This window comes from Microtus oregoni, unplaced genomic scaffold, assembly GCF_018167655.1.
Source record: "Microtus oregoni isolate MIOR12 unplaced genomic scaffold, Mior012 000056F_ref0000123, whole genome shotgun sequence".
Lineage (NCBI taxonomy): Eukaryota > Metazoa > Chordata > Mammalia > Rodentia > Cricetidae > Microtus > Microtus oregoni.
This window is the reverse complement of record NW_024543832.1, coordinates 4283140-4298670: the sequence shown is the minus strand read 5'-3', so window position 1 is coordinate 4298670 and position 15531 is coordinate 4283140. Positions and strand designations below refer to the sequence as shown.

At 46.9% G+C, this 15531-nt stretch overlaps 1 protein-coding gene across 1 annotated transcript in view; it reads right to left on the bottom strand.

Annotated features, from left to right (window-relative positions):
- The window catches only part of Ptprn2 (protein tyrosine phosphatase receptor type N2), a 744114-nt gene that overhangs the window by 382069 nt on the left and 346514 nt on the right, over nucleotides 1-15531 (bottom strand). The window contains exon 10 of the mRNA XM_041638770.1: nucleotides 8339-8425. Within this exon, the coding sequence (XP_041494704.1) occupies nucleotides 8339-8425 (87 nt within the window). The remainder of the gene's footprint in view (nucleotides 1-8338; nucleotides 8426-15531) is intronic.

Here is a 15531-nt window from a genome sequence, read left to right as displayed (position 1 = left end):
GAGGGGGACTTGATTGGGGGAGGAGGAGGGAAATGGGAGGTGGTGGCAGGGAAGAGACAGAAATCTTTAATAAATAAATAAATTTTTTAAAAAATGGGGTAAAGAACTAAATAGGGAATTCTCAACAGAAGAATCTCAAATAACCGAAAGACACTTAAGGAAATGCTCAACATCCTAAGCCATCAGGGAAATACAAGTCAAAATAACTCTGAGATACCATTTTACACCAGTCAGAATAGCTAAGATCAAAAACACCAATGATAGCTTATGCTGAAGAGGATGTGGAGTAAGGGGAACACTCCTCCATGGCTGGTGGAAATGCAAACTGTACAACCACTTTGGAAATCAATATGGCAGTTTCTCAGAAAATTGGGAATCAACCTACCTCCGAATCCAGCAATAACACTCTTGGGCATATACCCAAAGGATGCTCAATCATACTGCAAGGACATTTATTCAACTATGTTCACAGCAGCATTATTTTTTTATAAGTTCAAGTTCTTCATGTACTATATAATACATTTCCTGTCTGAGTTTACATTAGATGTGATGGCTGGCTTCTGTAGTCCTGCTTGCCATAATTGCCAGGCTTATGATTTGTCTCCTAATTCAAGTTTCTAAACATTATGAAATACATGTTATAGTTATGAAAGTCTTTGGTTTTCTTCTTTCTGACAAAAATATTCTCTTCCCACTTTCAAAATCCCCTGAGCCTCACCTCAGCCATGCTTCACTTGACATAAATCACATCTTTTTCCTACTCTAGGAGATCTTGTGAAGAGATAGTTTATGCTATGGCAGCCAAAGCCTCCAGCCGGATTATGGAACCACTTCTGTAATCTCATGCTCCTTTGTGTCCCAAGTATTTGGTTTCTGTTTTTCTCTGACTTACAAACTTGTCTTACTTTGTATTCTTACAGTAAATTCATCAAGGCCTGGAATCATATATGTTTTATTTCATGTTCATAGAATAGAGTGTAAAGGTTACACTTATCTGTTGATACTGCTTTATTAAAAGTCATTGGTAGAGGTTAGCATTTATGCTACCTTTTATAAAAAGCTGTGCTTGGAAATGTAAAATGGTTTACATGAGCAGGTGCTTTTCCATAAATGAGAAGATTATTTGTAAATTCCTATTCTTACATTGGCACACTTCCAAGGGTTCCAATGCCTGTAACATAAGTCCTATGCCAGTCTTTACTGCCTCTTTTTGAGGGTTTGATTGCATGCTGCCACATTCTTCAGAAAGTGGGTAAAATCAATGGAACTTGGAATTCTGCATTGATGTTTCTCAGAATCTCTTGTTGAAACATGGTGGGGGGGATAAAATTTTGATATAGTAGCTTTCAATGTTATCTTTTTTGTATTGATTTCTATTGAGCTCTACTTTTTCTCTGCTCTCCTCTCTATCTCTCCCCTCCCCTTCAACCCTCTTCCAAGGTACCAATGCTCCCAATTTACTCATGAGATCTTGTCTTTTTCTACTTCCCATGTAGAACGGACACATGTATGTCTCTCCTAGGGTCCTCATTGTTGTCTAGGTTCTCTGGGATTGTGAATTGTAGGCTGGTTTTTCTTTGCTTTATATCTAAAAGCCACTTATGCATGAGTACATATGATATTTGTCTTTCTGGGTCTTTGTTACCTTGCACAAAATGATGTTTTCAAGCTCCACCCATTTGCCTGCAAATTTCAAGATTTTATTTTTTTTCTGCTGTGTAGTACTCCATTGTGTAAATGTGCCACATTTTCCTTATACATTCTTTGGTGGAAGGGCATTTTTTAGGTTGTTTCCAGGTTCTGGCTATGACAAACAATGCTGCTATGGACATAGTTGAACACATGTCCTTGTGGCATGGTTGAGCATTCTTTGGAAATATACCAAAAAGTGGTATTTCAGGGTCTTGAAGAAAGCTGTTTCCTAATTTTCTGAGAAATTGCCACACTGAGATCCAAATGGGCTGTACCAGCTTGTACTCCCAGCAGCAATGCAGGAGTGTTTCCTTACCCCACAACCTCTCCAGCATAAGTTTTCATCAGTGTTTTTGATCTTGGCCATTCTTACACATAGAAGATGGAATTTTGGAGTTGTTTTGATTTGCATTTCTCTGATGACTAAGGATGTTGAGCTTTTCCTTAAGTGTCTTTCAGCCATTTTAGATTCCTCTGTTAAGAGTTCTCTGTTTAGGTCTATACTCCATTTTTATTGGATTATTTGTTCTTTTGATGACCAATTTCTTGAGTTATTTGTATATTTTGGAGATCAGACCTCTGTCTGATGTGAGGTTAGTGAAGATCTTTTCCCATTCTGTAGGCTGTCATTTTGTTTTGTTGACCATGTCCTTTGCTTTACAGAAGCTTTTCAGTTTCAGGAGGTCCCATTTCTTAATTGTTTCTCTCAGTGTCTGTGCTACTGGGGTTATATTTAGGAAGTGGTCTCCTGTGCCAGTACGTTCAAGTGTACTTTCCATTTTCTCTTCTATAAGGTTCAGGTTTTATGTTGAGGTCTTTGATCCATATGGACTTGAGTTTTGTGCATAGTGATAGATATGGGTCTATTTTCATTTTTCTATGTGTTGATATCCAGTTATGCCAGCACAATTTATTAAATAAGCTTGCTTTCTTTCCATTGGATATTTTTGCTTCTTTGTCAAAAGTAGTGTGTGGATTAAAATGCGGGTCTTTGATTCTGTTCCATTGGTCCTCCTGTCTGTTTTTATGCCAATATCAGACTGTTTTCAGTACTGTAGCTCTGTAGTAAAGTTTGAAGTCAGGGATTGTGATGCCTCCAGAAATTCTTTTATTGTACAGGATTGTTTTGGCTATTCTGGAGTTTTTGCTTTTCCATATGAAGTTGGGTACCCTTCTTTCGAGATCTGTGGAGAATTTTACTGGGATTGTGATGGAAATTGCATTAAGTTTGTAGATTGCTTTTGGTGAGATTACAATTTTTACTATGTTAATTCTACCTACCCAAGAACATGGTAGATCTGTCCATTTTCTAGTGTCTTCTTCAATTTCTTTTTTCAAAGATTTAAAGTTGTTGTCATAAAAGCATTCCACTAGTTTGGATAGAGTTACTCTAAGATATCTTATGCTATTTGTGGCTATTGTGAAGTATGATATTTCTCTGATTTCTTTCTCAGCCCATTTATCATCTGTGTAAAGGAGGGCTACTGATTCTTTTGAGTTAATCTTGTATTACATTACTGAAAGTGTTTATGAGTTGTAAAAGTTCCTTGTAGAATTTTGGGGGTTGTTTATGTAAACTATCATATCATCAGCAAATAGTGAGAGTTTGACTTCTTCTTTTCTAATTTGTATCCCCTTGATCTCCTTATGTTGTCTTATTGTTCTAGATAAGACCTCAAGAACTATCTTGAATAGATATGGAGAGAGCAGACAACTTGGTTGAGAGTTGTTTCGAGATTAACTTATTAACTTTTAGTTTATTGCTGATTGAATTGTTTGATAGCACATTTTCCACCTTAGCCTGATAGACCAACATGTGCTTTGTCTGTTAGATACCTTGATTTTGTGGGAAAGCCTTATGATATGTGGATGGATGGATGGATGGATGGATGGATGGATGGATGGATGGGCGGGCGGGCAGATGGATGGATGGGCTAGCTGCTAACCTGAACCTGTGCCACTCTCTCTTTGGATACTTGGGATGACTTTGGGATACCACCACATCAGCACCACATCCTGAGGCCTCCCATCAGACCCTGCTCTCAGTTCTCCCGTGAACTATCTCTTGTAATGTCTGTAGCCCCCGGACCAGCCATGTCACCTGTGGACTACTCACTCTAGGGACGATAAGGTGTAGAGCTGATGACAGCAGATCAGGGAACTACGTGGCTTCCTGAATGGTTCTAGAGCTTGCCTTGTCCTTCACCACTTGGAAGGTTTGAGAAGCACTGAGCCACTTTTTCCCCTCTGGAGTTACAGCATCATTTCACATAAGTGAGTTCCTAAGGTAGCATAGGAAATGTTAATGCCGTGGGCCAAAGCACAAGCTTTGAGCTTTGAGAGGGGACCACTGCTCTCCCATAATGACTTTCAAAAACACAGCAGCTTATCCCTGCTACTGCCTGCTTAGTCTAAAGACAGGACTGTGGCACTGGGACACACTGTCATAATTCCTTGGTGCTATTTCAAGGGAACCATGAATATTTGTCTCTGTTCCCAAGATCAACCCTTTGAGATCTTCTGATTGTCTAGGTGAGCACTGAGGACAGAACTCACGTTGACCTGGTGACAAGGGTGGCCATCATTGGCAAGCCACATTGTTATATGGACAGATGAGCTGGCTGTAGGCACCCAAGTTGCCAATGGTACCTTTTCACTGAGGTGTTCCTAAAGATTTTGGGTCCTCCTGCTGAAGGCATTGTTTTTGGGGTATCCATTTACCCCATGCTGAATCCTGGTGTTCATTTACCTTGGGCCACAGAAACAACTCAGGGCATGCATGACCCAAGGAGTTGAGATGGCTCTCGCTCCTATCTGTCCTAGTCACCTCATGATCCAAGGAGTTGAGGTGGCTCTCGCTCCTACCTGTCCTAGTCACCTCATGACCCTAGGAGTTGAGGTGGCTCTCGCTCCTACCTGTCCTAGTCACCTTATGACCCTAGGAGTTGAGGTGGCTCTCGCTCCTACCTGTCCTAGTCACCTCATGACCCAAGGAGTTGAGGTGGCTCTCGCTCCTACCTGTCCTAGTCACCTCTTATTTCACACACTGTTGAGACCAAGTGACAAGGCTGGGGGCAATCTCTCAAAGTCTGCAAGCTTCACAGATTGCCTGTTCCTTAGACAGTGGCATGGCAGGGCACAGGCCAGGGAGAAAGGCGACCAGGGCCACATGGACAGCTGGTATCTCCCCAGGAGACCCCACGGAGTGTCAGGTGAGAATGCCCATGGCTGCACCTCAGTTGCTGCTACAAACAAGCACACCAGTGAGAAACAGAACTGTGTCTGCAAAGATGAGATCCATACATCTCCATTGCAGCCTCAGGCTCTCAGGGCCTGCAGCGCCTGGGCAGACTCAGGACTCGGTGCAGTCTAGCTCTGCCCAAGGCTCAGTGGTGCCCGGCAGAGGACTGGCTACATGCCAAGCTCTCAGCAGCACCTTTGCTCATCCCAGTCTTCCCACCTGAGGAGACCGTGCAGGGGAAAGCAGCATTCATCAGCCAGCCCAGGACAGCCATGATCAGTTATAAAATCGTAACTGTGGTTGCTGTATGTCTGCTGGCATAATTACATCAGCATGCTAATGTCGTTTTAATGGTCTCTAATGATGTAATAAGAAATAATGGGATTTATTTGACAGCTACATAACCATTAACAAAACATATTAGGCATAACTAGTGCTTCCATAAAAATGCAGATGATATCAGCAAGTACCAGCCCACGTGTCCTGGATTGTCTACCTCTGAAACAATGAGTGGCTCTGAGCTCCTAGAGGAAGCACTTAGATGAAGATGGCCAAGCAAGGTCATGCTAGCTATGAGCCCGCACTCCTGAGGCGCTCTTGAGGTCCAGTCTATGCCTAAGTCACCCCGTGGAGCATGTGTCCTTCTCTGTTGATTCAGAGAATTAAGACATTTAGATACAGCTCACGCACTGGAAAGGGAAGTGCTGCTAACACCGACGTGCACACAAGCAGCGCACACTCAGCAACGCAGTGACTGGGTAGTACAGACTGCCGGGCAGGTCTGGGGGTTCTGAGGAAGACTTGGAACAGCTGGGATCAACATTTATCTTAGAACTGAGAATAGGAGGAAAAGCCAGCAGAGACCACAAGTGCCTAAATTGCAATGTTACACCTTTGTCAGAGAGGCTGGACCATCCCTGTGTTGGGAGCAGGAAGGGTCTGCAGTAAACAGGAAGGTAGGAATGAGGCATAAAAGCCTAGATAGGGAGTGAGAGGGTTGGCCAGCATTGTGCTAGGTCTCCCCTAGAGCATCCCATTGCCATAGAGCCTCCTCCCCATGCCTGGATCCATGTGTGGTGGCCTTCTCTTCAAAAGTTGCCAGGGATACTAATTACTGTTTTCATTGTTATAACAAAACACGTGACAAAATGGGGTTACTTTGGCTTTCAGCTTGGGGATGTAGTTCATCATGGCAGGGAAGGCAGGGCAGAGGAGACCAAGGAAGGTGACCAATTGTGCCCACAGTCAGAAATCAGAATGAGATGAGGGCTAGGACTCGGGACACTTCACCTCTTTCTGTAACCGTTTTATTCAGCATGGGCTCCCGGGCCCTGGGATGCTGCTTCCAACATTCAGGGTGTATCTTCCCAGCTCGGTTAACCTCCATTCCCAGGGTCCATGCCCCACATGGCAGTGCCGCAGGAGTAGGTGTGAAGGCTGCAGAACAGCTCCACCAGCCTGCCCTTGTATCAGCAGCAAAGGGGGCATACAAGGGCAGCAGGGACAGCATGCCTCTTCAAAACTCAAAGTCTCGTGACCTGCAGCCTGGCTTCCACCTGCCAGCTGCTGCTCCACCACTAAGAAGGGTTTTGTCAAGGTCGATGGTGAGTTTCAGTTACACCACACCAGGGCACACTTTGGACCAGAGGAAACTCTATGTGCTGGGGGTGGCATGGGAGGCACAAAGAATCTGTGCGCTCTGATTTCCTCTGATGATTTGTATGAGGTGCCTGGGCTACAGTTGCCTCCCACGAGGTTGGCCCACTCTACTGTGCTCCAGTGACATCAGGTCTTCATGACATCTGCCCAGTCTCCTACAAAATGATCACTGTCAACCACAAAGCAATGAAGGTACGCATTCACTCTCTCACCTTCCCTCGGTGAAAATGATGCGAACCCAGGCCTGCAAAGTGCTCTTGCCTCACGTCCATCTGGGTTAGAGCGAGGGCTGAGTGCGGGGTCTGCATTGCTCTTTGAATAATCCATCACACAGACATTAGCACACACCACACAATAGCCACTGAGTCAGACACACGTCCAACATGTGCCTGGGACCAAGAGAAGTGGTGGCTGAGGTTATCCTGGGGAACAAGAGAACAAGGCCCACCAGGACAGCCCCCCTATTCCTCAGAAACATTAGAGTTGGATCCCCCTTCGTGGAGCATCCTGGCTCCCCTGACGCTCTGAGCAAGAAGAAGACCTCGATGTTTGTAAGACTGTGATATTCACAAAGAATTCAGACAGAATAGCTCAGCTAACTAACTGGAAACAGCACCCATGTGCTGGCACTCACCTTTGGACCTGTGAGCATGCCAGGTCTGTCCCAGGTTTTCTCTCACTTGGTCTGTGTAGTGCTGTCTCCTCCCCTTTTTTCCTGGGCTCCTTGTCATCTCTCCTATCCTGTCATAATGTGTATGGGACCATTTGATGGTTGTTCCCCCACCCCTCGATCTGCTGTGCTGTCCTCACCCTGCATGTCCTGAACATGAAAGCTCTTGGCTCATCTGTAGATACTGCCTTTATGTTGAGTGAGAGTTTAAATGCATACATGCCAATGCAATGAACATCCCATAATACAGGTGGAATCTATTTGGGGATCTTTATGCAATGTTCTGGTACCAGGTTAGTTGGAGACCTCTTCTTAGATGTTCCTTACAATCTATAGCAAGTAGTCAGATCTGAGGCAAGGATAGTGTGGATGGGTGGGATACCTAACTCCTAAGACAAAGCTGGATCAAAGTAGAAACTACAATGCATCCCTTATAGGAAAGAGCCTTAGAGGATCAGGGACTGTGTAATGTGAACAGGTATACTTCTCCAATGCATAGGACAGGGACTCAGGCCAGCCTCTCCCAGTGCCACACTTCCCTTGTACCTGGCACCCTGCCCAATAATCGTACAGCATAGCTAGTAATTATTCATACACAATACCTTCTCCAGCATCCATACACTTTGCAAGGCATAGACATACATTGACTCTCATCAAAGGGACAGGGCCTTGGCTGAGATGTGGCTGAAAGTCCAGCGCACAGGCCTTCAAGACAGCATCAGTGTCTTGTCCACAGAAGCAACGAGACCAGTGTGGCATCTCTAGAGGCTCTTTTCCAGAGCCTGGAACCTGTTCTGGTAGTTCCAGAGTCAGAGCAATGCCAGGTGCAGTGGCCCCAGGAAGCTGGCCTCCACTACACCCCTGCTGGGAGAGTAGACATCTTGTAATTAAATGTAGCTTTCAGCTGTGTTTAAACAGCACCGCAAAGCCCAGAGGAATCATCCTTTCATTTCTGTTCTAAACAGCTACTTTCCGATACAATTAACAAGAACCCCAGGCACGCAACTCTTTTCATCACAAACCAATTTATGAGGCTTACACAAAGAGAGACAGCGGGCCTGGAATCCAGTACTTACTTGACGTCTGCAAAGAAGCTGGAAGGCACCCCGAGGATGTGGGCAACTTCATCCATCAGCTGCTTCCCCTTCTCTGGACTTAGGGAGCTGGAGAGGAGGAAGAGAAATTCCATTACTAAAGCAGAACAGCAGGTCCTGGGGGAGACTCTCAGCTCCTGGCTGCCTTTTCTTATCGAACTGTCAGTCCTGGGGACTCATTGCTCCTCAACATGTGCCCCGATCCAAGGCCCTGCTGTACTGTATCCTGCTTTGGGGTGTGGATTACTGCTCCCCAACAGCACTCTGGGAGAAGGTGCTGCTCCCTCCTGATGTGTACTTTGACTGAGCCCCTGTTCTGGGAGGGGCTGCACCCTAGCACACCCTGTATTTTAGAGTTTGCTGTTTCCCTATGCGACCTAGCTTTGGGGAGGGCTCAACACTTGTCCCATTTGGGAGCTGCTGCTACTGGACAAATGCTCACCCATGCTGGGAGGTGAATTGCTCCTTGACACATGCTGTGCTTGGGGTCACTATCCTCCCCTCTGTTTATCGCACAGGCACAAGCTACCCTCTTATGTGGCTGCTGCTGCCAGACAGACATCTGATTCTCCAGGGGAGGGGACACTGCTGGCCAGTGCAGGGCACTCTCCAATACGCACTCTCCTAGGGAGTCTGCCCACAGACAAGCCCTAGGTATAGGGGTGGAGGTGTTGCTCTCCTACTTGCACCCCAAAACACACTCCTTTATGTGGGGTGCTCTCTGAAGCAAGCCCGGCTGAGGAGCCTGCTGTTCGCTAGCAAGGCTTGCTCTGGGACTTCGGCGCCAGGGGATCAGGTGATTCCTCAGGCGTGATGAATCACCTGATTTTCCAGCAATCAGACAGACAATACGGTGCAAATGGAATTGTTAGGAAGTGTAATGGGCCTGCGATGCTGCCACGGGCTCATCTCAGCTTTCAATAAAAATATAATAAAGAGGTTAGAAGGGAGGGGAGGAAAAGAAAGGAGACAGAGGAGAATGAACGCAGAGCAGAGGCCGAAAATCAGATGGCTGGGAGGCGTCGGGTGCACAAAGGAAGCAGCCGCTTTATGGACTCATTTCTAACACGAATTACAATGCTAAGGAAAGGGTATTTAAACACCACATGCCAGTCACACACATATGCCAAGCGAGCAGGCGTAAATGGTAGGCAGAGGTGTGTGCAGGAAAGCTCGCTGTCCCAGGAGGATACTGGGGCCATGGCTCCCCATTAGGACACAGGGAGAACAGGAAGCAAGGACCCAGTGGGCCTGGACGTTCTCAAAATGAACCTTGAGCGCCAGAATTCGCTTCACAGATCACAACTGTCTGTGAAATCCTGTTAGTGCCACTTCAGAGAAGTCCTAATTCATACTGTTAGAGCAGAAAAGAGGCTTTTGGTCCGAGGAGGCTTTGCTACCTTTCCAGTCCGCAGAGAAAGAAAGGGTGGGGTAACCATCTCTGCTCCCTAGGACTTGCGTTTTCATGGGGAGATGCGTGCCAGAGACAGCAAGAAAGCAAGTCACTCACTACAAGTGCAAGGATGCAACCCCAGATCCAGTGACATCACGACAAACGCAACGGAGTAATCCCAGGCCCAGCCACTGATGCTCGCCCCCATGTCAGGTGCATTTAATTTGTCAGGATGAGTCACTGGTCCCTTTAGGAAGGGAGAGAGGATGCAGACACCGAGGAACAATGTGAAGACTTCGAAAGCTGCTGTAGTCAAGATCCATCTAAGACTACCAGCAGCAGGTCACCAGCCTGGGGCAGGTCCTCCCTCAGCCTGCTTTCTTACAGCACACAGCCCACCATCCTAGGAACGGCACCATCTGCAGTGAACCTGGCCCTCACACATCAATCACCAACCAAGAAAATGAGCTGCAGGCTTGCCCACAGGGCAACCCGGTTGGAAAACTTCCTCAAATGAGATTCGTGCTTCCCAAATGAGTCACGTTGACACAAAACTAACTGGCACACTCTCCAGCCCTACTTCCCAGGCCCCCTTCACCTGTATCTGCCACCCATCACTCGTCTACTAACCACAGCTCCTTGGCCCTGCCTCCTCTCCTTCACCTGAATCCCAGTCCTCACATCGATGGCAGCCCTTGGCTGGTCACTCCAAGGATCTTGCAGGTCTGTAAGTCAGTCCAGATTTATAACCCATAGAGAGTAAGGGCCATTTCTTTCTAAGATTTTTAACTTGAAAGTTCCATGATGTCTTTCTCTGACTTTACTACTCGTGTTGGACCTACTTACACTAATTTCATTTCTAGATTATTTACTACCAGAGTGAGGAGGTGAAGTGCCAACCTACTTTGTCATGGCCCTAGCCCCATATACCTCATGGCTTTCTCAGCCCTGTATAGGGGAAATGGTAGGGCCCTGAATAGGAAGTTCATGAATCAAATCCCTCTCGAAGCCCTTTGCCTCCACAGTCAGACAGACACCCCCATCACACTAACCACAGTTAGACAGACACCTCCGTCACACTAACCAGTCAGACAGACACCCCCAGTCAGACTAACCAGTCAGACAGACACTCCCATCACACTAACCACAGTCAGGCAGACACCACCATCACACTAACCACAGTTAGACAGACACCTCCGTCACACTAACCACAGTCAGACAGACACCCCCAATCACACTAACCACAGTCAGACAGACACCCCCAATCACACTAACCACAGTCAGACAGACACCCCCAATCACACTAACCACAGTCAGAAAGACACCCCCAATCACACTAACCACAGTCAGACAGACACCCCCAATCACACTAACCACAGTCAGACAGACACCCCATCACACTAACCACAGTCAGACAGACACCCCCAATCACACTAACCACAGTCAGACAGACACCCCCAATCACACTAACCACAGTCAGACAGACACCCCCAATCACACTAACCACAGTCAGACAGACACCCCCAATCACACTAACCACAGTCAGACAGACACCCCCAATCACACTAACCACAGTCAGACAGACACCCCCAATCACACTAACCACAGTCAGACAGACACCCCCAGTCAGAGTAACCACAGTCAGACAGACACCCCCAATCACACTAACCACAGTCAGACAGACACCCCCAGTCAGAGTAACCACAGTCAGACAGACACCCCCAATCACACTAACCACAGTCAGACAGACACCACCATCACACTAACCACAGTCAGACAGACACCCCCAATCACACTAACCACAGTCAGACAGACACCACCATCACACTAACCACAGTCAGACAGACACCCCCAATCACACTAACCACAGTCAGACAGACACCCCCATCACAGTAACCACAGTCAGACAGACACTCCCATCACACTAACCACAGTCAGACAGACACCCCCAATCACACTAACCACAGTCAGACAGACACCCCCATCACACTAACCACAGTCAGACAGACACCCCCAGTCAGAGTAACCACAGTCAGACAGACACCCCCAATCACACTAACCACAAGTCAGGACAAGTTGCCCCTTCCCTGCCTCCCCATCACGGTCAGAGCTGCAGGCAGGGCATGCTCTATTCAACACCCTGTGCAGACTGTGCTCAAATGAGTACACGGCTATCTCTGCTATATTTTAAAATACATGGCCATCATCTGTCCTTTCATGGTCAGAACTTCCTTAGGAAGCTGCTGGAGTTAATCTGGAAAGGCAATGGGCAGGCTCAACAGAGCAATTCTGGCTGTCTCTGTGTGGCAGTTGCCACCCTATTCTCCTGGAGGAGAGCAAGCACTGACACTTGCTGTTAGCTGGGTTCACAGATGGGAGAGCCTTGAGTAACCTGCCCCCTACACACATACACACACACACACACACACACGCACACACACACACACACCCCTACACACACACCTACACACACATAGACACACATACATACACACACACCTACACACACACACCTACATACACACATACACACACACACCTACACACACACGCACACACACACACCTACACACACCTACACACATGTACACACACATACACACACACCTACACACACACCTACATACACACATACACACACACCTACACACACACGCACACACACACCTACACACACACCTACACACGCATACACGCGTGCGCGTGCGCACACATACACACACACCAAGAAGTGAGGATTCCAGAGGTAAAGATGAGGTTTATCTCTGATGTGTTTCAGGTTTGAAGGAAGGTTCAAAGCAGCATGCTTTGAAATCTTCCAATGTTACTATTCAACTATTCTAAGAAAGGCTGTTTCCTGATGTCTAGCAAATGAGTAAAACAGGAAGAATCCAGTGTTCACCATCATATTTCCACAGAAAGCACCTTCCAGTGCACGAGGCATGCTGGGTACAGCTCATGAACTTTCACAGAAGCACAGCCTAAGGAGTCCTGCCCAAGCCAGGATGAACTTCCATGCAAACACAGCACATGGGCTCCATCTCCTGCACATAGTATGTGGACTACCATGTAAACACAGCACATGGGTTCCATCTCCTGCACATATGTGGACTACCATGCAAACACAGCACATGGGTTCCATCTCCTGCACATAGTATGTGGACTACCATGTAAACACAGCACATGGGTTCCATCTCCTGCACATAGTATGTGGACTACCATGTAAACACAGCACATGGGTTCCATCTCCTGCACATATGTGGACTTCCATGCAAACATAGCACATAGGCTCCATCTCCTGCACATAGTATGTGGACTACCATGTAAACACAGCACATGGGTTCCATCTCCTGCACATAGTATGTGGACTACCATGCAAACACAGCACATGGGTTCCATCTCCTGCACATAGTATGTGGACTACCATGCAAACACAGCACATGGGTTCCATCTCCTGCACATAGTATGTGGACTACCATGCAAACACAGCACATGGGTTCCATCTCCTGCACATAGTATGTGGACTACCATGCAAACACAGCACATGGGTTCCATCTCCTGCCACATATGTGGACTACCATGTAAACACAGCACATGGGCTCCATCTCCTGCACATATGTGGACTACCATGCAAACACAGCACATGGGTTCCATCTCCTGCACATAGTATGTGGACTACCATGCAAACACAGCACATGGGTTCCATCTCCTGCACATAATATGTGGACTACCATGCAAACACAGCACATGGGTTCCATCTCCTGCACATAGTATGTGGACTACCATGCAAACACAGCACATGGGTTCCATCTCCTGCACATATGTGGACTACCATGTAAACACAGCACATGGGCTCCATCTCCTGCACATAGTATGTGGACTACCATGCAAACACAGTACATGGGCTCCATCTCCTGCCACATAGTATGTGGACTACCATGTAAACACAGCACATGGGTTCCATCTCCTGCACATATGTGGACTTCCATGCAAACACAGCACATAGGCTCCATCTCCTGCACATAGTATGTGGACTACCATGTAAACACAGCACATGGGTTCCATCTCCTGCACATAGTATGTGGACTACCATGCAAACACAGCACATGGGTTCCATCTCCTGCCACATAGTATGTGGACTACCATGCAAACACAGCACATGGGTTCCATCTCCTGCACATAGTATGTGGACTACCATGCAAACACAGCACATGGGTTCCATCTCCTGCACATAGTATGTGGACTACCATGCAAACACAGCACATGGGCTCCATCTCCTGCCACATATGTGGACTACCATGTAAACACAGCACATGGGCTCCATCTCCTGCACATAGTATGTGGACTACCATGCAAACACAGCACATGGGTTCCATCTCCTGCACATAGTATGTGGACTACCATGCAAACACAGCACATGGGTTCCATCTCCTGCACATAGTATATGGACTACCATGCAAACACAGCACATGGGTTCCATCTCCTGCACATATGTGGACTACCATGTAAACACAGCACATGGGCTCCATCTCCTGCACATAGTATGTGGACTACCATGCAAACACAGCACATGGGCTCCATCTCCTGCACATAGTATGTGGACTACCATGCAAACACAGCACATGGGCTCCATCTCCTGCACATAGTATGTGGACTACCATGTAAAGCCCACATGTGTACCCCAGTTCTGCACTGAACAGAGACTCAATCACAAATAAAACACAGCTCATGACTTCCCAGCCCCACAGCACCCTAAACAAGAATCTGGATGAACAATAAGCACAAATGAGAATAACATGTGACTAAAAGGCCGCAGAACGGCACTGTTAAAACAGAACAGCAGACTGGAGAGACGGCTTCAGGGCCCCCAGATCCCATGCTGTGGCTCACCACTACCTTAATTCAAGTTCCAGGGAATCCCGTGACCTCTTCTGAATCCTAGGGGCACCGGGTACTTACATACATTTACTCAGGAGATCTTGTCTTTTTCTACTTCCCATGTAGATGAGATCTATGCATGTCTCTCTTAGGGTCCTCATTGTTGTCTAGGTTCTCTGGGATTGTGGGATGGTTTTCTTTGCTTTATGTCTAAAAACTGCTTATGAGTGAGTGCATGTGATAATTGTCTATATCTAGTATACAACACAAGTATAATGCCCATGGTACCACTTAACACACACATCCTACACATAAAAGACATGTCTATATGTAAATAGGACAGTGGTTTCCAGGGAAGGGGACACCTATACATGGGGTATCTGAGTTTATGAGTGGTTGGTTGTTGAATAGTTTGCATGGTGAGTAAACTGTGGGGGTTTCCAAAGTGTAGAGCCGTGTCTACATCTCCTACGGGGCATGTTCTCAGTACCCTACGTGTTCTCTATGTGGAAGGAGGGGGGCACTCCAGCACCCATCAGAGAGTGAGAGGACAGACACGGGTAAAGAGTGGGAACTCAGTTCTAGAGACATGCAGGGAATGTGGGCCAGGGTGGTCCTGGAGTGGAAGCTGCCACCACTCATCCAAAATCGTGAGAGGAAGCTTGGCAATGACTGAAAACAATCTTGAGTCTTAGTTTGTTTTTAGTAACAGTCTGTTTTGAGCTTAAAATGAGCCTTTTCTGTCAATTAGCAGTTGGCTTTCACCAAAGAAATTTGGAGTTTCCAGCACCAAGCCATGGACAGGGAAAACCACACAGGTTTCGCTGAGCTGCACAATGGTGGAACTAGTGCCTGCTTTGAGCTTTTCCCCAGGGCAGTGAGCAGTAAGAGTGGCAGGCTCCAT